Raw genomic sequence first — 22,413 nt, 5'->3', positions numbered from 1 at the left:
GAGCAAACTCACGAGCACGACTGCATGCATGACAAAGCAAACCTAAACAGGATTCATACATGTGTACATAGAGACAGATGTTTGCAATTATCTGCACAACTTCCTGGGGGCAAACCCCTCGTGCAATTTCAGTGACAACACTCTGGCGTGATTGACAGTGGCCATCACTCATCTTCATGCGGAATACATAGAACAGACTGAAATCAATCAAGAAATGCAAATGAGCCCTGCAGAGACTTACATAATTAATTTCATCCACAATAGCCATACTGGCTCATTTCAATGTAAATCAGCCAAACAGGCTCAGCACGTTGCTTCACGACAACGTCGCTCTCATTTAGGGACACTCTCTTATCACTCCCTGGGCTGCCCAGAGCTGGTTGGGACAGGGGAACTGCACGGTTAAAACGCCAATTGTGGTCGCAATCGATGGGACAGATACAAAAAAAAAAAGGGAAAAGAGACAAGACGAGAAGAGAAGAGCTAATTCAAACAGCAAATCCACCATCAGTCATTCTAACACGAGATCATCATGTCCACCAACTGCCGGCTCGAATGTGGGATTGTTTGGCTCGGATAGACTTGGATTAGTTCCAAGATTAGAAAAGACTTTGTGTAGATGATATACAGCATTGATTCAAAACAAATCAAAGCGGTCCGCAATAGTGTTCAGCAGTAGTAGTATCGTGGCAGCCCTGGCCTAGTTGTAAGCCCTGGTTATCGCTCTACTGGCAGGAGAGAGAAGTCGTGTTGAAATCCCACATCGCATACCGATACTGCAGCTGTTCTTTTTCAGTAGAGCGGCAGGCCTTGCTCCATTTTCTTTCGAATATGTTACTTAGTTGCTTTTGGACTGTAATATTGTATTGCATAATGCAGGGGTCTGAAATAATTTCATGCTCGATCACTCTTTGACCCCTCTGAGAGGAGCATTGGCGGAAAAAAAAAACATTCAATAGTCCAAGGGACTTTTAAGCTCATTTCTAAAATGTCGCAAAAAATGAATTAAAAAGTGAATTATACTCTAAACCGTCAACTGATTAGGAGCAATTCGAGCCAAAAGTTGGCGGTACATGCTCGACTTGGCTGTAAACAGAGTGGAAGAAGTACAAGTTGGAAACAAAACAAGTGGCCCCGGACATCGAACCCATTGTGAAAAAAATGGAGAGAGGTCCTCTGGAATTAGTTACGATTGGGCGGTTTTTATTGTTCTTGCATGTCAGCAGCTATTGGTCATGTTTCGTGATGCCCAGAGACGAAGACAGCATTGCATGTTATGTGAATATCACATCAGCATATATATGCAACAGCAGAAACAGCTGATCAGTCATGCTAATTAAATGTTTGACCCATCACAATCTATTTGGCGCCACCATAGCGCCAACTCTTTTTCGACAAACTTTTTATTGTCGTAAAGCTCCAAAACGCACAGGATATGTGAATGGAAACACAGCTGCTGTTGTATGCATGGCGCAACGTTCATAAGCAAGTTGAAATTAGTTAAACGGCACCTGTCAAAATCAAAATTGAAACAGCACCCGTAAGAGATGGAGCTTAGCTGTTGACAATATGACAGAAACAAGAAAAAAAAACACTGTTCTTGAAAGTTAAAACACGCTTCAAGTGTTCAAGTGTATGAAAGTGCCTTTCATACAGTGCTGACCTTTTTATCTGTCACTTTGACAAAAGATGCTTCACACACACACAAACAAGCCAGTGCTCTGACAGACGGCTTTGGAGAAAGACAGATTACACACGGGCTAATGAGATGGGATAAGAGCGATCCCCCCCCCTTTCAAAAAAAGCCTGGCAATGTTTTGCCAAAAATATTTCATCATTTCTTGCTTGGAATTCCGCCAACTTCTAAAGATTTCTTCGCTGATGTCTTTTCATTTCGGTCGACAGAAGGAGACATGCTTTCTGTTTTGGAGTTGCCGTCTGTTATCTCTGCTCATGACTTGACTGCTCTTGCGCGTCACAGATGCCATGTCACCTAGGTTTTTGTGGGGCACTTTAGCAGTTGAAATAAGCGGTGGCATTTTTGTGCTTCATCTACTTCCACACTTCTGCACTTCTCTGTGAACATGGACAGTAAAAAAGTTGGTGACATATTTCCAAAAAACAAGTTTCCTGTTGACCTTTGACGGACCCAAATAAACAGTGAAAAGGTAATTAACATTAATTATTTGGGGAAATAGCAATAAATGGGGCTTTTTTTCCCCACCTGTATTAGATATTAAAGCCGAAGATAGACGGCTGCGGATCAGATTGGAACCTGGGCCACTGCTCAAGACTCCAATCTACCAGCTACGCTGTTTGGCATGACGAAACATTCAAAATATGATCTTGCTGTGTGTTGAGGTTACTGGCTGCATCTATAAGTAACAGGATTCAGAGCATTAATAAAGCAGCAACCAACTATTTGCTCTGTAAAGATATAGTGAAGTAACGTCAACCTACGGCCGAGAATGAAGTCGCGCTGTTAGCACTGCCTGCTGCTAGTCGCTAGCAGCGAGTCCCTAGCTGCTGGTCGTTAGCCGCTTGCCGTTAGCCGCTTGCCGCTGGCTCAGCAGTCCTGCGTGATGCCGATCCTTCAAGCGCAGACGTGCTCTGAATTACGCACCGAGCCCTATGCTTTGAATTTCAAACGTTCGCATCAAGACTTCTGCTCCACTCAAGAAAATCAAAAGGATGCCAAACAAAACAACACAGAATAACTAAAAGGCCGTCTCCACCATCTTGATCAAAGATCAAACGGATCCAAACATAAAAACAAAAAGGAGACTTTCATCAGAGGAATCATTAGGACGTGACGAAGCTGCATGTAACTTTGAGGGAGGAAAGAGCCGAACAGACTTGAGATTCGGGACAAAGTGCTTTGTCTCTCCCCTCTATTACGGCCCTGTCTGCCCGTGGAGCTCATCATCTGTCATTCTGCCCTAATTGGCCAATCAGAGTTATGCAAAAGCTGCTTGCCTGATAGAAACCCTCGATACAAACCCTAATGCTGACCTGCACCCACAAGAATAGACGAACACACCCGGGTAATAGTCAAATTTACATTCATCTTCAGCTTCAGCGACTATTATCCTGGTCATAAAAAAATACACTCATTTAATTTTGCAATAGTAGAATACTTGCAGGACAGAGGATGAAAATGACGACCGTGCCGGTGATATTCCGGGATGCTTGCCGCCATGTTTTTGCTCACAACAAGGCATGCTACACTGCAGGCCCCTGTTGAACATGACGGCAATCAGACATAATAACTCATAAATAGAATATGAGTGAGACTAATTTCAGGTGTAAGGCTTAAATGCATCCGTCGAGCACTCGGCCACTTCCAGAACTTACTTTGCACATGTCAAATTATTAACCAACAACATGTGTGGCAGCTATACTGCGCCAGGTAATACTTCAACTTTGTAAGAAAAAGCGAGCACGGTGGTAATCATTTCAAACACAAAAGTGGTTATAACTGCTCTTCATTTGTCTCCATCCGAAGGCTGACAGGCGGGATGAAAGGCTACCGTGAGTTGCCTGACAATAACATGGGTTGAGTTAAAGGTTTCCTGCCGTACACCATCTGTCTAGATCTCTAATTTGTCTGTCGCTGTCTCACCAAAAGAAACACATCCTCCCTGGAAAAAAACACCCAATTGCCTCCGCGCACGTGCAAACACACAGCAAGAGGCACGGACAATCAATGCCAGGCCAGTCACACATTCAAAACACACTACAATTATGTTTGTAACAATGGCAAACGGACATAATGAGAGGTAGAAGTAGCTAATTAAAGTCTATGTGGGCACACACGCGCGTGTGCGTGTGTGTGTGTGTGTCACGGTCTTTATGTCCTCCCGAACGATCTCCATCGAAGTCGATGGAGCTCCTCATGAAGCGCAGGAGAGGACATGCGACAGGTAATTCAAATCCTCACAGCAGTGTGCACTATATAACATGCAGAACTGCGTGTTAACATGTCATTTAATGCATCACTGTCTCAGCATATAGAAGGGGTTTCAAAGTCGGCTGCACGCGTGAGAGGAGCGGGTTTGACAGGTGAAAGGTAATTACAGAAGTGTAATCTGTGCGTTGATCCGTCTTTCACAGCCTGCTTGTTTGTGCGCAACTGCTGTCCTGTGTGCGCATGTACATCCGGTGGGGATGGGGGTTGGGGGTGGGGGGTGGGGGGGGGTGTCCATGAAACAGCTGGCATGCCGTGAGCTGCACCAACACCGTGTGTTTGTAATGAGTTATCGCCTGGCTTTGAGATCCTTGACTTTGACTGGGGAGGTCCGTGATGACACTCCCACTGGCTGCTAAAGCAAATGAGCAACGGTTGCTCGCCTGGTTGTGAGGTAACCGTTGTGGAGCCTCTGTGTGTGTGTGTGTGTGTGTGTGTGTGTGTGTGTGTGTGCGCTCTGTCTCTGCCTCCCCGCTCGCTCCGCCACGGCCGTTACTTGCACGGGCTATAATGTTGCCATGGCAACTCTTTGGCAGCAGTCTTGATGGTGGGATGATCACACCATTATTAGTTGACTCGAGCTGAAAAAAAGAACACCGCGGTGATTTTGATAAAGGAGCGAGGGACCGGAGACGTGGAGGAACGGAAGAGCGGGGCGAAAACAAAAAGGAAATGTGAAAGATTGCTGCAAATTTGTTCAGGTGACAAAACACATCATGAGATCACACACGGGGAGGGAGAGAAAGTGACTCACCGAGTATCACGGGGAAGAGGTAGGGACGCATTTACAGTGCTGACCCATATTTAAGCGAGAAAATGTTCACATAAGAGGAAGCCAAGACATGGACATGAAGAAATCTCTCTCTCTCTCTCTCTCTACTCTCGAGACACATGCAACTGTGCTTGTGTACAAGTAAGACCAATTTTGTGTTGTTATATTTTTGCAAAAAAAGGACATTTACACATTTTCCAAAGGGCTGCTTACAGATTAAAGCATTTAGCTATCTTTTTGTTTCTACATATGAATAGTGTGAATGTGTGTTCATGCACCTGCTCACACACGCTTGTACTCCAATCTAATAGAGGAAGCCCCGAAACATTTACCTTTAACCGCCGCCTCTCCGTATGCTTAACCAAAATTATACTCTTAACCTAAAAAGACTCGCCATCAAAGTAAAAAAAAAAAAATAGAAATCAGCCTTTCATGGTGATAATAAGGTAATACACTCTTTCTAAATGTGATTTCTTTCAAGCAAAAATGCTTCATGTTTAAATACGTAAAGAGTACACGGGGGACAGGTGTTCCCAGTTACTATAAAACTGGGCCATTAGCATTACATCTGATTGCATTTGACAGCAACATCTATTTGTAACAGTTTTAATGAGCATGCTCTCATGTTATAAATGATACCCCTACTGGAGTGAAAATGGACTGTTAAGAGATTTCACACTGTGCTGCTGCACCACTGCTGGGCTACGGGGAGAGTATTTCTCACTCAACTGGATGGCGAAGGCCAACGCACGGGCTACAAAGTGAGTTTTGAAAGGCCGTTATCTCAGCAACTGGGAAACTGATCGTCGAGTCACTGGTATTGATCAACTCGGCTATCAACCCCCTCAAGATACATTGTGGCTGTTTTCTGCTAGGGGACAGTAACAACCCCACTTATTGCCGCTTTAAATGCACCATGTGTTGTGTTGATTCTGCAGTGTTCTCCCGTCCATACGGCCCCCTATCAATACAGGTTAGGGTCCATGCTGCTCTTTCCCCTGCAGCAGGATTTCACTGCAGGTGTGGGCAGTTACAATGCAGAGTGCTGTGGGTTAGATGATCAAGCAGTTCAGTGAATTTCAGAACTGACAAGTTAGGCCTGCTTTCATACGAATATTCTTCTCCTGTCACCTCTGCAGCAAATACAATTTGAAGTTGGAGACAGCGAAAAGTGGAAGTAGCGGTTTAGGTGAGAGGTGGATGCAGAGGGAGAAGAGGATGAGAGGGAGTTGGAGAATAAGAGAAGATGGGAGACTTGAGTGAGAAAACGTTAGGGAAGCCACAAAACAAAAAAAAAGAAAAAGAAGTGAAAAAGTAGTGGGGAGATGGAGAAAAGACAAATGATGAGTGAACAGAGGAAGAATGTCAACTGGAATGAGTAGACATGAGAGACAGAAGTGTGGTGCTAAAATGAGTTTGTTGCTCTTAGACAGCAGTTAACGGTCAGCTCCTTAAATGAGAAGAGTGCCAGCTGCCTCACTGGTGTTAGCCTCACTGGAAAACATGAAGGAGAATAATGTAGTTAAGTGGTTTCCCCGTAGCTGTAGGGTCAGAACAGTTCAACGTTGTGGCTGTCGGGCTCCAAGCACGTCTCTGAAAATGGATGGAAATATGTGCTCCGAAACAAGAACAGTGAGACGGACGCGTAGCAGGCTTTGCGAGGTGCAACCCAGTGTGGCTGCAGGTATATCACTTACTGCGTGTGGGGCAGAGTGACATAGTGATTACGGGAGGTCAGCCTGCAACGAAATGCGGAGCTCCAGCGCGCATGTCAGCCGGCAACTTACTGAAGTGCCCTGCGTGGCTGATTCAGCACAAGCTAAAATAATTCCGATCTGCCTGGAGAGACGAGGGAGGGGAAATCGATAAAGCGTGAGGTTATTTTGATGACGTCATGTTGCTTTTTTTTCGCTGTGTGACCTGCCTTGAAGCAAACAAGGCAACGCTATCATAAAATAGCTCCCAAAAAGGCTGCGCGATCAGCAACAAAGTGAGTCACTTTCGCGCGTGTGCGAGCCTAAAACGTGACTAAATGTTTAGTCAGGAGCAGAGAGAGTCCGTGGCGGCGACTCGGCCAGCAAACAGCACCAGCTTCTGATTATAATCCCCCTTTTTTTTTCGGGAGTAAAAAAAAAGCAAAAGAAAAATGCAGTGAGAAGCTGAGGCTGAAGCACACTGACCCACAGCCAGGCATCCGTACCCTGATGTGTGGCTGATGTCGTCTCACATTGATCCGGCGCATATTTGAGTTTTTGCTTTTGAGCGAGTTTATTTTGGTGCCAATTATAAAAAAGATTAACCCCTGAGTTCTCTCCAGTGACCTTCCTTGTCGTAGACTGTTTTCTTCTTCTTCTTCTTCTTTTTCGCTGCCTCGATTTCGGTGGCGGAGATAACACGTTGGCCTCTAACGCTCATCGACAGCGTGTACAACATGGCTGGATGTGTGGCAAATTTCTGGAGCCTTGTTCACATTAAGAGGGGAACAGCAAGGATTTGACAGTTGAGAGAACACATTGTTGAACTGTCTCAAGCTTCCTCGTTATTTCAAATATATTTGCTCAGTATCCAGTATGGGCAGCACTGACTTGGGGTGCTGAGAGCAGTGATTGGCTCATTATGTACAAAATGTTCTGGAGTGGATGACTCACATCTGGGCTAGAAAGTTCATTGTTCTTTTGTAAGACTTTTCTGTTTGCTGCTGCCTTCGAAATCGAACCAGATTCAAGGATATCCATTTCGGCATCTCACTACTGCATTGTATTTCTTAAACTTCACTGCAACTGTTCTATTTTTTGCTTTTTGACTGTATATTTTGAATGTTTCAAAATGAGTGTTCTTAGTTGTTTTTAAATCTTGTTTTTTTTTTCTTTCTTCTGCTTTACGCTTTGATGCTTTTAATGTTTTTATGCGCAGCGCTTTGAATCGCCTTGTTGAAATGTGCTACGCAACTTTTTAAAGCCTCGCCTCGCTTAAAACAAGAAACGAAATGCTACATGTGGACCAGCACCGACACGAGGCCGCGCCACCGCGAGGCACCGGCGCTAATCACCGAGCCGCCGGGCGGCCCTTTCAATTAACAGCGTGGCGCTATATCCAAGCTCACGGAAAAGCAGCACGAGGGGTCACTTAGCCATGAATATTTGGTCCCTCAAGCAAAGTTTGCGGAGATTAATTATTCTAATTGGCTCACTCAGAGTTCAATGTCATACACTTTGTCAACAAAGTTTTCAATTAAGCACCATTAAGCCGCAGTGTGTGGGTGAACTGGAACAGATTATCAAGCTGAACTACGATAAACAACACGCAGAAGTCAAACAGTCATTAACCATCATCAACGTGTTGAAAGACTGACGGAGAGAGCGAGGGAGAGAGAGAGAGAGAGAGAGAGAGAGACACATCCCCACCATTAATTGTGATTAATAAAGATTTAATGAATATACTAAGTGTGCGGGCGGAGCTTCACTGTGATGGATCGGTTGAAGAGTGACAGTTTTTGAGGGAGAGGGCTCACACGGTGAGAGATAGAGATGAGATTGACACTTGACATGAAATCTTTTTTTTTGTTGTCATGTGCAACAATGTCAGTGTTGTAGAAACACACAGACACACACACACATGCGCGCACGCACACACACACACACACGCACACACACACACTCTCTTTGCTCACGAACCTTGGACCAAAATGCATTATTTCCCCCATGGATAGTGATTTTCATAGATTGGACATTTTTGGCTTCAGAGCCCCCATCTTAACTTGAATCCCTGTGTGAATTAGTAGTACTGTGTGTGTGTGTGTGTGTGTGTGTGTGTGTGTGTGTGTGTGTGTGTTGGAGAGAGACAGAGAGACGCTGAATAATATATCTTGGTTTTCAGCTTTTGGCTTTTTTAGCTGGAGCGTTGATCAAGCCTTATTTTGATTATTCATGTAACTCACGGTATTACGGGACTACAAAGAGCCTCAAAAATAAGGCAGAGACTTTTCAACCTAAATGAATCTCAGTTGTTTAAATCTGAAATAGAATATGTGATTTTAAACCATCTCGAGGTTCTTCGGTGATGGAAAGCACAGGAATTGTTACTGCCGGTGTCTCTTTTTCCCCTTTTAATTTATTGTGGTCTTTTTTATTCCCAGCAACATGCAACTTTGATTTGTATTCATCATATGGAAGCATAATTAATTGTTCATACAATAAATGTATCAACGAGACAAGACAAAAAGAGAAGTGGAGATGAAAAAATACTGTAAATATGTAAATCAATATGCTAAACAGTCGGGACAGTCAGCGAAGCTAAAACGTACTTTTCTCACAGAGAATTTAAACTAAATAAAACTTTTCCCAACATGATTTTCCACTTGCAGTATTTGAGTTATTCTTCTAACATAGTACAATAAGCTAAAGTTTCACACACCCTCAGTGAGTGCTGCTCCGTCATCACTCGGCAAATGTCATGAATTACAACCTTTAGGAGCAACGCACTGCTCTGCTCAGTATAGCTATCATACAATATGTCGTTATTTAAGACACAAAAATGAAATTGAAGGTCTAGTTGACATGCTGCCCTGACTTTGGTTGCTGATTATGTCATCCGCTGGAGTCTGGTAGAAAGTTGCCCTACATTAGCTCATTATACGCCATTCAAAGAAGCTTTTTTTTGTTGTAAGAACATTATATGAACTGTATTGCCAGCGTTTGACTGGTAAAGCATCAAAGTGGTTCTACAAGCGGCCTGAAACAACTGTGACAGGGAGCTAGCAGGTGTTGTCCCCTCCTCGGCTGTCTCTGTTTACAGCCTTCTGCTGGGACTGAAATAAAAGATTTACATGTGCAAAGGCAGCTTTAAAAGCCATTTATATGTGTCCTTCAATTGTGCCATTTGCTTTATCTCTCTAATATACATTTCAGAAGAAAAACCCCACGACACGATTCATTAAATTTCACTTCAAGGTTTGCAATACCCAACGTCAGTTCATCAATAGTTTATTATTATTATTATTATTTTTTTACTATTGCTGACAATTTTATTGTCATGAGTGCTGCTGAGATAAAAGCTTCCCGGAACACTGAAAGCATCACAAACAAACAGTTTTTATGAGTAGTACACAGTTCACTTTGTATTCACTGGGACCCAGAGCCCTTTAATGTAGAGGACTACTTTCATATTAGAGACACATCGCTCGGTGGACTTCAATTCATCATCTGAAGAGGACGTGAAATAAAAGCGCGGAGGAGCTAAGGCCGTAGAAGGAATAATAAAGGACAGATCCATGGATTACTGGATTTAAGACTGCGGCAAAAATATTAGGAGAGAATGAGGGAAACATAAATAATGGTTATCACTTCCACACATATGCATAGCCATTGCCCTTGCTATATCTTTAGTGGTAGTCAGTAAAGACACATTAGCAAGGTTCAGGAGCAAATGACCCCTTCTTACACTGCCACATCGATCACATGAAGCCCATACTCGAGCACGCACTAATGAACTTCATCAAGCCATTGACTTTATCAAATCCTTCTCCATCCAGCTTTTGGAACTACATGTTTTTTCTGTCCTCTTCGTGTGGAAGAACATGTGTTTCCTCCCAAGATAAAGAATAAATAAATAAATACACTGAATCATCAGAAAGCTCCAGTCTCTCACAACTGTCTCTCACAGACTAACAAGCCAACGCCATTAAAGCCGAGCTGCACGCGCAATGAAACCATATTCTAACCCGTGTTCTCCGAGGAGAGCCGTGTGAGAAAGTCAGCGTACAATTCATTATTCTCGAAGCCCTCGAACATCAGCACACAGAGCTCTGACGAACATTCACCTGTAGCCGAGCCATGAAACTATATTAAATCTATCTTTGATGTTGAAAGTTATGTAACGAGAGGTGCGAACATAATGAAATTCATATGGTCGCTGTGGCCCTCTTTGCTCGCCGCATGTATCCCATAATTGAAAAGATTGCGACGGCATGACCCTGATTTCATCCTAATGAGCGTATCATTCATTTTCTCTGAGCTGTTTATTCCTAATGACATTAATCATCTACTTTCATTGAATTTCTTGCGCTCAAGACAAAGACGATGGTGTCAAGATTGAAGTGTTGCAGTCCTGACCGTAATCACACACAAAGAGGCACCTCATCTATCTTGCAATCCAAATGTAAAACGTAATCGTGTTCAATATGTGCAATAAAAGGTCTGGCCCGCAGCTTATCTTCTGAGACTGCCGCACCCTCAAGATGTCCATCTGCTGTGGATTAAATCTTCTATTTTAACTGCTCACATCAACGCCTGCAGACCCACACAGACAGAAATAATATATGCCTGGGAGTGAGGGCTTATTCTTTTCCCACAATCTTGCCCCTTCAGCAGCACTTCAAAACAACTTGTCAGTGGCTGTCAGTTTAAATTACCGGACTAGCCCTTTACGCCACTGTTTTCTGACTCTGGTAAATCTGCAGGCTGTCTCCATCAATTGCTGAACGGCAGATCCCCACACACACACACACACACACACACATTCACACACACACTCACACACACACACATACAGACAAGCGCGTACAAAGTTGCACATTATTTGTTTTACAGCGTCGACAAATACACCCAGGTCCAAGAAAAACCTCACGTTTTGCATTCTCTTTATAGTATTTCATTTTCTTGGTATCAAGATTTATTTCCAGAGGAAATGTAATTAAGATAAAGGTCAGTTTTGCAAAAAGAAAGAGAAAAGAGAAAATTATTGATTCAGGAACAATCATCACGCGCACACACCCACACATTACCTCTTTAAGCCCGAGCGACTTAATGGCGGCAATTGTGAATAGTTTGCGTTCAACTAAATACTGAACATCTCCTAAACCCTAAGGTCTATTTGAATCATTTAAAAAGCTATAATATACAGAGAACCCGTGTGAACGTGGATAATACTTAGTGGTATATTAGTTTATGGTCATAAAAGGAAACAAAACAACAAAAAAGGTTGTTTATTCATATCGTAACTATATTAATACATTCCAAATTGCTATGTGTTTGCAACACTGCACCATATCACTTTATATATGTGCTATAAACCACTGGGGGCATGGGAGCTCATGTAAAATGTGTTGTTTTGGAGTTCACACCATGGAGAACGCTTGGTGTATGTTGTTGTGGAACACAATATGGCATTGTCAGCACACTCGAGAGTTGTGAAATGTTGTATTACGGCGGTTGAGAGTAACTACACGGCAACAAAATATTGATCCTTGGCACATTTTCAAGAACTTCACAGGGCTTGATTTTAAAACAATGGCATTAACAGTCTGAAGTCTGCCAGAAAGTTCAGATAGACCGCTTTAAGAAGAATCCAAACCCGCAGAGAGCGTCCTCGTGTTGTGAATGATGGAATCAAAACCCTGACACCCACCTTGATACGGACTATGTTTTTATAAAACATAGACAGAAAAGCCAGAGGCCGTGTCAATATTTGTCCTCTGTCATGTCACGGCGAGACGTCAGCGGTGGAAACACAAAAGAAATGCCCGGCCCGCCTACACTGATACAGGAGCGACAGTGATGCTGAGATTTGTGTGCCTGTCCTGGCATCCGAGAAGGGTCGGGCAGGCTAGGCAGATGTCGGCTGTTATACAATTCCACCTATTAGTCATGTGTTTTTTGGCCCATCCTCCGTGCAATGTTTGTTACTGCTCTCCCTTTTGTGGATGAGATCCATACAGCGATCCACCCAAAAAACCATGCCTGTGTAATTCCTGTAGATACTGCTGACTGTGTCGTTTGGGAAACCTAATAACACTGATGCCCGGTACACTCGTTCCACAACATTTCCCTCTCAGTATTTTTGGAAAGGTGCCGTCACAGCATTCTGGGCTTGTTGCTGCAGGAGACAGAGATTGCCATTGACTGCTTGAAAATTTAACAACCCCAATTTTTTTCTCGCAGGTATCAAAGTGAAAAAGAAACGCTCTCTTCCACAAGTCTGTGCGAGAAAGATTAAAGGGGTGCTGGGGATTAACATTAACTGTGATGATCAAGCAAACCTTTGCAGAATCTTGGACGTGATCTAAAATCGGAGCGACCGCATTTGAGTGAATTACGTTCAAATGCAGAGGTCCAGTTGTTGCAAGGAAAACAGTGATCTCACTCAGTTAATCCTTGTTATGTTTTGAACAAATTGATGTTTACCAGTCAACAAAAATCCAGTTTGTAATCATCAATTTGCCAGACATGTCATGACCAGGCGACTGCAGATAATCAAGCTGAGTGAAACAGTTCCCTCCGTGTTGCCAGGGCACGGAGGGATAAAACAATTCCTGTCAAACCTCCTCTTGGTACTTAATCAATCTGCATAATACAGAATGTCAGGACGAAAAAAAAGAAGAAAGAAATCACAGCGAGGAAAAACAAAACAATTATACCTCTGTGATTATTTATTTCTCTTGATAATTTATGTGTCTGTTTTTGTTTGAGCCATGGGGGAGCAGTGTTGGTAAACTGCTTGAAACTGTCTTCCCGAGAGTATGGCATTGCCCCAGAAATAATAAGAGGGAATTGGAAACATGGCCTGTCAATTAATTGCTTGTTTATTTTAATAACAGCCATGATAGGCAATATTCTGAAGAGCAACGCTCCACCGGATATGGAGCCATAAACAGACAGGCCTGGAACCTCAAACGCTCTGAGAAGCTCACACATGTTGGCCCACAAACGTATAAAACAACACCGGCATCGATTACGACGCCAGAACGAACGCATTAGAGATTTGAGTTTTTCCCTCATTTTGAAACGACGTCACGCCTGATCACAGATCAGGCCGACGGGATGATTTCTTTGCCAGCGATTCTCACGCGGCCTCGCAGAAACACTTCACCTCGTGTGACTGAACCTGCAAGCTGGTGACGTGGTTCATCTCACAGCGTTGCATTAAAAAGTAAAAGCACACAAACAACCAAACAAGGACACTCGGCGTCGTCAAAGCACAGCACAGACAGCGGCAGACAGCAGATGAATGAATTTATGTGACGTCTGCAGGCCTCACCGAGCTTCCTTATAGCCATAGGAGACTGAATAAGTGGGGAATCAATGAATACATGAATTCATTATGTTTCCTTCCTGGTCCGTGGCGTACTTTGACAGAGCTAAACCCCTCACTGTACGAGATAGACGACTGGGATTCGTTTGGATACGTCAACAACGTCTGCTGTTGACTTATTTGTGAAGCCGTGTCAGACTTGCTTAACTTCAGCGTGAACCCACGGTTCACGCTGAAGTTAAGCAAGGCAGCTGCACACAAGTTGGGAAAGTGCCATTCCCCGCTTTCCTCTACATATTCATCTGCGATCTACTTGGGCTCCGACCTGTGGAGCAAACATTTTCAAGCCGGACGAAGGCAGAGCTTTGTAATCGTAGCCAAGTTTTATTTGGCCGAAATACATTTTGTGCAGTAAAAACTAACGTGAACTCTCTCGGAGTAGTGAGAATTTTTTTCTCTTAAAAGTAAGGGACGTTTGAAAAGTTGAAACATAAGACAGTATGACTGAGATGAGCAGCACGGGGCAAAAAATGGTGGCTCCTTCAATGTGCATGTGAAACCTGTCCTTTGGATGAGAAATAAAATGCAGTCAAGGATGCTGCTGACTATTGTTTACTGTTACGACACTTACCTCTGGGAGAAAATGTCCCTGTAGGGGCTGCCGTGCTGCATGGCGATACCATATCCACGGTCTGGTGCGTTGCTGCTGACGGTGTAGAACGAGCAGTCCTCATCATTGTTGGCAACGTACTCCAGCACTGCCGCGTCCCACACAAAGCCAAATCGACCGTACTTCACCTGAGGGAGGAGGGGGGAGGGGGGGGGGGGAGACACGCAGACACAGTTAACACAATCCAGAAGGGTTCATCCGTAGTTCAGGTGACCAACCACATACTGTTGTCTTATTGAGAGGAATATTTTAGAGGTCCTTGACGGGCTTCTAGCTTTTTCCTCCGGAATATGGACCCATTTAAAAAATGATCTTTTTCAAAAACAGTGTTTATTTCAACAAAGCACAAAAGAGAGGGCAAATGTTACCACTTCTTGACTTGTATTGAAACAGTGTGCCACAGACTTGCACTAGCAGCAGCACTTTATATGCGTTCAACACAGCACTTCAAACCCATTTATTTAAATCTGCTTTTAACCTGTGATACTCATGTTTTTATTTTCTTTCGCACTCTTGCCATCCTTCTTGTGTTATTGCTGCTTCTATTGTTCATCTGCATGTAAACCAACGCTGAACTATGGAAAACATCATGCGTCTTGAGGAGCAGCTCCGACCACAAACTCAAAATAAATTAAACAAAAACAGTGACATTCAAAAAGATTCAAGTAGTATTTTTCTTCTGATTACCTTATCGGTAGGTAAATACGGAAAAAACATGAAGCAGCACTCACTTCAACCTGAGATGTATCCTGAAGGAGACCTGAGGATTTAAAGTTGGGAAAACTTGGGATGTTTTTGCTCCTGACAGGAGTCTCAAAGTCTGGCGTTATGGGAGACAAGGTCACTCTGAGGTCAGAGTAGTGTAGTAATGAGGTCATCGTAGTGAGTAGTGAGGTCATAGTAGTGTAGTAATTAGCTCATAGACGTCTATCACTGTGTTTAGTCTGTAGCTGAACCATCGCAGAGAAGCCACACCCACAGAGACAGGTCATGCTGAACGGTGGGCGGGCTTTTCCCTCGACTAGCTCATCGCCTGGATGCAGAACTGGGGCGTTCACACTAAAAGCGAGGCAAACTTCTCGCGGGAGGAGTGTCACGGCTCTCCCGCTTCCCTGTGTCCGCTAACTGTATATACCCTGGGCCTGTACATGATGTGTGTGTGTGTGTGTGTGTGTGGTGGGTGCGGCTTCCATCAACCGGCATCTGGGCTCACCTCCAACACCTGTCTGCAATCCTGGTCATCGATTCATCCTGTCAAAAACCCCGGCTTCCCTCCCACCAGATTATTTCATGAGCTCAGTGGGAGTGTGACCGCCGCTCTGTGTTCTGTTCTCGACAAAGATCACTCACTTTGATTCCTATTTCCTGAGTTTGTCTGACCTTTTCTCCTTGTTCTCAGGAAACCCGTACTTGCGCCGCAGCCCAGCCGCTCACCCCGCTTCACCTCCCTATACCTGCATTCACTTCCTGCCCTGCAAATCATCAGCTGTCATTCAAATAAAACCCATTCCTTCACCTACCCTACCGCCTCCGTGTCCGCTCTTGGGTCCTGCATGCGAGTAACGCACATTTACGTTGTGTGACGTAAATGACACCAAAGGCATTGAGATGCTCCGCCTGACATCACTAATGTCCTGCTTTTGTAGAATCAGAAACTAAGGAGGATAAGTTCATTATCTGGAAGCGGTAGTCATCCAGACGCAGTTCTCGGAAAAGCTGTGTGCGGTAAGATTATATATAATATTAATATTATGAACCCAGACACGAGGGCGTCTGAGGTTATGACGTTCGTAGAAAAGTGTGAAAAGACGGCACTCACTCCGATGCACAAAAAATCCCCCCAAAAAATCCAAATAAAAGCATAGGAGTGTTTGCTTAACATGTTTTTTTGCCCAGGCAAAGGCCTGAAAACCGATAAAAACAAGTCCGCGACCCACTTTAGGGTAGAGATGGGCGTTTCATTGGCAGTTTAGATTATCCATGAGCCATTCAGAAAAGCCAAATAAACGTATTCCTTTGTGTGTCTTTGGAGATGAGCTAAATCCTAGAACACTGTAGAGGTGCTGTGCGAGGACTAACTGACCCCGAGACACACTTTTTTCATAACCACTGTCTTTTGAGTAAAAAGAATGCACCAAGAGCACGCTTCGCTGTCAGATGGCAACAGCACAACAACTTTAATGTTGACAACATCCCCTCTGGACTGTAGATGCACAAGTGTTACTGGCTTGTTGGCTCATCTTTCTTGCACCCTTTGTGGGTATGCGTTGGATATTTTTGACCTTTTATGTGCATGCCCTTGCGGCGTGGTTTAGGTGGGTGTGAAGTGTGTGCTTGCAACATGTGCTTGAAAGGAATTAGAGGGTCAACGAATCAACAATGTTGCTGTGATATTCATATCCTGACACCTTTTCGGAGATTCAATGGACGCTTCAAGTGCACTCACACACGCGGAGGCGCACACACGCATTTCTTCTAACATATTATTTTGGATTTGGTGTGTCATTAACTTTAATGGAGCTTTTCAAACCCCTGTGTCTTCAAAGTGTGTGTATGTGTGCGGAGCACCTCAGTTGGCCTATGTGTGATGACTAATGTCTGAGAACTGACAAGACCCTCTGATTGGGTAATTTCACAGTCTGTAGTCTTCTGTGTGTGTGTGTGTGTGTGTGTGTGTGTGTGTGTGTGTGTGTGTGCGCAATAATTCACTGCAGGGCATCAGATTGACTTTTTCTGGTCTTTACAACCTTAAAAAGAGCGGAGAGAGTACTTTATTACCTTAAATAATTTCATGGCTTTTCACCATTGCTTTTGAATTGGAAAGATTATGGGCTTTGTGCAAGGGAAATTAGCAAAAAAAATCAGTTTCAACGGCTCACCATCATGTATTAATTTGTGGAGAAAAGGCGGCCGTATGCATTATTATGCACAGCGCTGTTTCTATGCGGTGACCTCTGGTGTGAGCCACACGGAAAACACAAGAAAGCCTCCGTGCTGATCTCATTAACCCTTTAACCCTTAGAATTCAGACACTTAACATGCTGAGTGTACATATTCCCACAATGGAACAAAAAGTGTCCATGCCAAGGATATTACCTTTTGTGGAGAAAAGCTATTTCAGTGTGTTCCAGTCTGTGTCAGTGCCCATAGATGCTTCAACTTGTTTAACCCTTAATAATTGTGGAGTTTGTCTTGAAAGAAAATCGGCTTTTATGTCAACTTACAATGACTAAACTCATTAAAGACGTCATCCAGAAACAGCCAATGAAATACATGTAGTTGTGAAAAAGTCCCTGTATTATAAAAGGCCCGTCAGTCACGTTAACAGTGATACTAACGTCTAATCCTGTCCTTTGAAATTCAGTGTTGAGGTGACACTTTAGCTTAGCTATAGATCACGGCTTACAAGTCATTTTAGAGGAAGCTGAATGGAGAAAGAAAATAACTTTGACTTGGATAATTCACGGTACTTTACCCTTCATCAACCTATATGAACACAGTGAGATGCCGTAAAGGAAAAACAAGCATAAAAGAGAGTTTAAATAAAGTGACGCGTGAGATGGACGCAGTGGGGAGAGTACTGGCATTAGAACAAACCACAGACTACAGATTAAAAATAATAATGTGGAAGAAAAGTTTGAGTGTTTCAGGGTTCAATGAGGTTTTGGTGTCGTGTAGTTTTGTGTAGTTTTGTTCGAATTGAACTGAACAGAACGTAAGGAACGTAAACTTCTTCACGAGCGCCGTCATAATCAAAAATGGCAAATCCCGATGGACGTATTTATCAGACATCATTTTCAGCCATGGGATTGGGACCTCACATGGGGTCATTTGATATAAATGTGTGGTTTAAAAGCGTAGTGTTTCCTTCTCGAAGCTTTTAATCCAATTAAACTACACTCGATGAATAAATGATTATAGCAATGTCAACATAGCGCACAATCACATAAAAAAGATTTACCCTGAGAATGAAAATGATGCCGGAGCCCGTGAAAGGAAAAGCGCTCGCCTGCGGCTGTGTCTCATAAACAGAGGCAACGTATCTGTGAATGGGGAGCGCTTGATTGGCTCTACATGCAAAGCATCAGTTTAATATCAGTTCAAGTTTGATTAATTACCAGAAACAACATTGTGATCAATTAACATGAAAGTGACGTGCTGAAGGTCAGCGTTCCCCGCTGTTGTCGTGCCGCCTCTGATTGCGACTGAGATTATCGAAGCCGCTCGCATTCAAAAATGAAAAACTTTTCTAACGGCTGAGAAGTTTCGAGCCGGAAAAAAAAAAAAATAAATGGGTCAGAGCAGTCTGGGAAAGCCTTTCTTGTTCTCTTTTACGCCCTCGTGTCAGATTATTACATGTATGCACTGATGTTTAAGTTGACATTCAGAGCATTAGTATAGCAGCAAAACAAGCGTTTGCTAAAGAAGTCGCTTTGTTATCTGAGATACTGTGTATTTTGAATACAGTCGGACTACCTGCGCACGCTAATCGTGCATGTTGATGCACGTTGGTGCACGTTGGTGCACGTGATTCTGCACTGCAGTCATACTGCGGTTACAGCTGATGACACCGTCCGTCACAACTGTTGGTGACAGAACGAGACTCCGCCTCAGGTGAGCGCGGTTTGCTGCGTCAGCACGTTGTCCGTAGTTCGAGCTGTCAGCGCCGTTAGCGCCGTTAGCTACGCGCCGCGGCGCTCAGCCACCACCATGTTGAGAGTCATTGAGAGGAAATGGAAATGCTCCCAATCTTGCATATATACTGTCGTGTTGCACATTGCTTTCAAGTGTCCGACACTCTTCGAGCATGTCTCTGAAGACGACATCCTGCCAAAGTCCAAACGGTGAAAAGAAAAGAAAACAGCATTGAAGAAGGAGGACACTTAAACTCTCACTTCCATTTGTCACTATTGTAAATGTAAGGTCACTGGCAAGCAAGATGGATGAGCTCTCCAGATTGTTAAGGACTTATAAAGATTATCTGGGCCAGGCAGCTTTAGATGCTGCACAAGCTGCATTTGCATGCATCGCGTAACCTTGAAATGGACCGCAATTAAAGTGTAATCCAGGTTAAACTATTTACATGCACCTTGGACACCCTGCCATTGAGTCTCCATGTTTCCACTCACACTATTCATGAGAAGAAAACAGACTAGTTAACCAGTCAAACGAACTACAACTCGAGGCCTTGGACAATACGAGGGAAGAATTCATGGGACAATACACATCTTCCCTTAGCTTCACACTGGAGTCATGGAGAATAAATAAGATTGGCCTTAAGAGTTCAAATCAAATGGTTGAGTTTTCCAGATCAGAGTAACTGTAATACCTCGCCAGAGGTATTTTACTTGACATTCAAGGAATTGACACATAGTGAAGATACTGAATTAGTGAATATGGACTTGGGAGCCTGCATTAAGAGATCATGTGTCATTATTTTTGTGCAAAAGGAGGTTTGTGGTCAGAGAAGAAAGTTTTATCTCTGCTCAACATATTCTATCAATTTATATTTCCTTATGTTGTCTCCACGTTCTTCTATGCATATCAATCATACGTGCCAATTCACGTTATTGTTACGCTGTGATTTTTTGAATACTACGTCACAAAAAGTTATTTTTTGTGCTATAGAAACTATTCTATATTTCATGAAATCCAGCCAGGAAACAACATCCTTGAAAACTTTTGTCTCAGCAGATTCTCAAACCAATGTCTGCTTCTTCTCAATAACTGCTATTGCATCCGCTGCCGTGATCAAATCTAGAAATGGCAGCCATTTCTCAGCGGAGGGGATGTCCAACAATAGAGCAGCTCGTCTCTCCCCGCAACATCGTGCTTGAAACAAACACACAAAAAATACTCAATCAACACGGTCCAAAATACTCTTCATGGGCACAGCCCACCTTGGTTCATACAGCATTTTAAATAGCATATTTTACAGTTTCATAAAACCTCCCATCATGGCAGGAGATAAGTAATTGCATTTTCTCTGCTATCATTAGATTAGCGTCCAGATAAGGTTTTAGCACTTTCATTTGCAGACTGCATTGGAGAATTGCGATCCGAATCTTTGAGTCCTTCAAATCATAAGTAAGGTTTCATTTGTATGCCGCTCTCAAGTAAACTCTTCATTAAATGCCTTCAGTCTGAGGTCTTAACCTGCTTGAAATGGTCTGAACTGGGATTAGGTTAACATGCACGTGCACTATGTATATACAAGCAACACTTAGCACACTCCCTCAACACTAATCGCTGCATCTCAAATACATTCCATCATGTAACACACACACACACACACACACACACACACACACACACACACACACACACACACACACACACACGTACACACTTTTACTTCTGTCCCGTGTCCAGGGTTGTGACTGTAGTTGTGCCAGGGTAATTATAAGAAGCAATTTCCCCAGAAACACTGACAGACAATTTGGCAACAATCATAGTCTCGCACAGACTCACATTCCTAAACACACACACACACACACACACACACACACGCACACACGATAACATCCAAAAACCGATCAAATCAAATTAGCTCGCTCCATTACAGGCCACACAACCAGACACACATACGTCAAACATCCACCAATGAGCATCTTTGCATTGAATCTTGTTTTTCTCTCTGACACAGTCGACCCAGTAAAATCCATAATCCCTAAATTATAGCCTTCCCAGCATCACCTCGTTCTTTTTTTCTCCTTCTCTCACTCGCATCACATTGAATTGCCAGCCCTCTGTACATAGGTGAAGAGAAAATAAACCTAATTATGTTGCTCCATCACTGTTTGTGTTGTTGTTGATCAGTTTTAGAGTGTTTTGGTGATGGCGGAGCTCATTTAATGAAGACATAACACCACTGAACCATGAGTCAGAGCTATTTTTGCAACAGCTCAATTTTTATTTTTCATTCGCGAGGCGAAGGGGCAAAACACAGTGAATAGGGTAGAGTTGGAAAAAAAAAACAACAGTGAACTAAATACTTATCATTTTGTGCTATTATTTATAATTAATTGTAAAACACAGAATGGGTTGTGACTGGAATGTTAACATATTGCACAACACAATTGTAACTAACTACGTCAGCGTAGAAATATATCCATACTGTTCTCAATATCCTTCCCCAACCTAAACCCCACCGTACAAAATAAAAGCCATGCTTTCCCTCAACTCATGTAGCTACTTTGCGTTGGCGAAACACGACTACGACAACATACGAAGAAAAACTTCAGATCAACAACGCCGTTCACAAAGTCTGAATTTACCAAGAGGAGAAGTTTTCTCAAAATGAGGTCGGCCCACCTCCTCCTTGATCATCCCGATGAATGCATGTTTAAATAAAAGGTGAAGGGTGAACTTTGAGGAATGCTCAAGTGAGAGAAGACTCCTCATATATGGCCGCGCTCCTGCAGAGAGCTCATACACATTCGCACTCACACGAGTCTCTCTCGGCGTTATTTTCCAATTATTTGACAGAACCGGCCCAATGACTGTCTAGGTCGCTTCCAAGAGGTCCTTCTATCTCATCCACAGTTCAAACAGTTTGGCTTCAGAGTCTAGCCATGTTGAAACTTCAAAACGGTTAAACTACTCCAGGGTCCAGTCTAACTGTCTTTTTTCACTCTCTCTCCTCCTCTCCCTCAGAGAGATGCCTTCAAGGGCACCCAACATGCAAAAGGAGTAGTAGATTCTTCATCTTGCTTTAAGTTTAAACTCCAATATATATATATATATATACATATATATATATATAAAGTCAATTTCCTCATCCATAAATTACATTTTCTTCCCCGAGTCCTCAGTCAGTTTCTTAAATGTTTAGTATTTAGCCTTTAAGCAATGGATGTGAAACGTTTGACCCGTGGGAGGCTCAGTGCGTTGTTCTGTCGGGAATACAGTGATGAAGAGGCTGCAGAAGAGGAACGGCTTCAGATGAAGACTCGTGGCCGTAACAAAGAAATGACA

At 43.2% G+C, this 22,413-nt stretch overlaps 1 protein-coding gene across 5 annotated transcripts in view; it reads right to left on the bottom strand.

Annotated features, from left to right (window-relative positions):
• grid2 (glutamate receptor, ionotropic, delta 2) overlaps positions 1 to 22,413 on the bottom strand; it is a 398,219-nt gene that overhangs the window by 14,973 nt on the left and 360,833 nt on the right. For all 5 annotated transcript variants that reach the window (XR_011080199.1, XR_011080200.1, XR_011080201.1 and 2 more), the window contains exon 14: positions 14,398 to 14,564. Coding sequence is in view for 2 of the 5 variants with exons in the window: in XM_068604768.1 (XP_068460869.1) it covers positions 14,398 to 14,564 (167 nt within the window). In the remaining 3 variants the exon portion in view is untranslated. The remainder of the gene's footprint in view (positions 1 to 14,397; positions 14,565 to 22,413) is intronic.

This window comes from Clinocottus analis, unplaced genomic scaffold (genome assembly GCF_023055335.1).
Source record: "Clinocottus analis isolate CAN_PGR_092001 unplaced genomic scaffold, fCliAna1.0.p SCAF_7, whole genome shotgun sequence".
NCBI lineage: Eukaryota > Metazoa > Chordata > Actinopteri > Perciformes > Cottidae > Clinocottus > Clinocottus analis.
The sequence above is the reverse complement of the archived record's forward strand: the minus strand, read 5'-3'. Positions and strand labels throughout refer to the sequence as shown.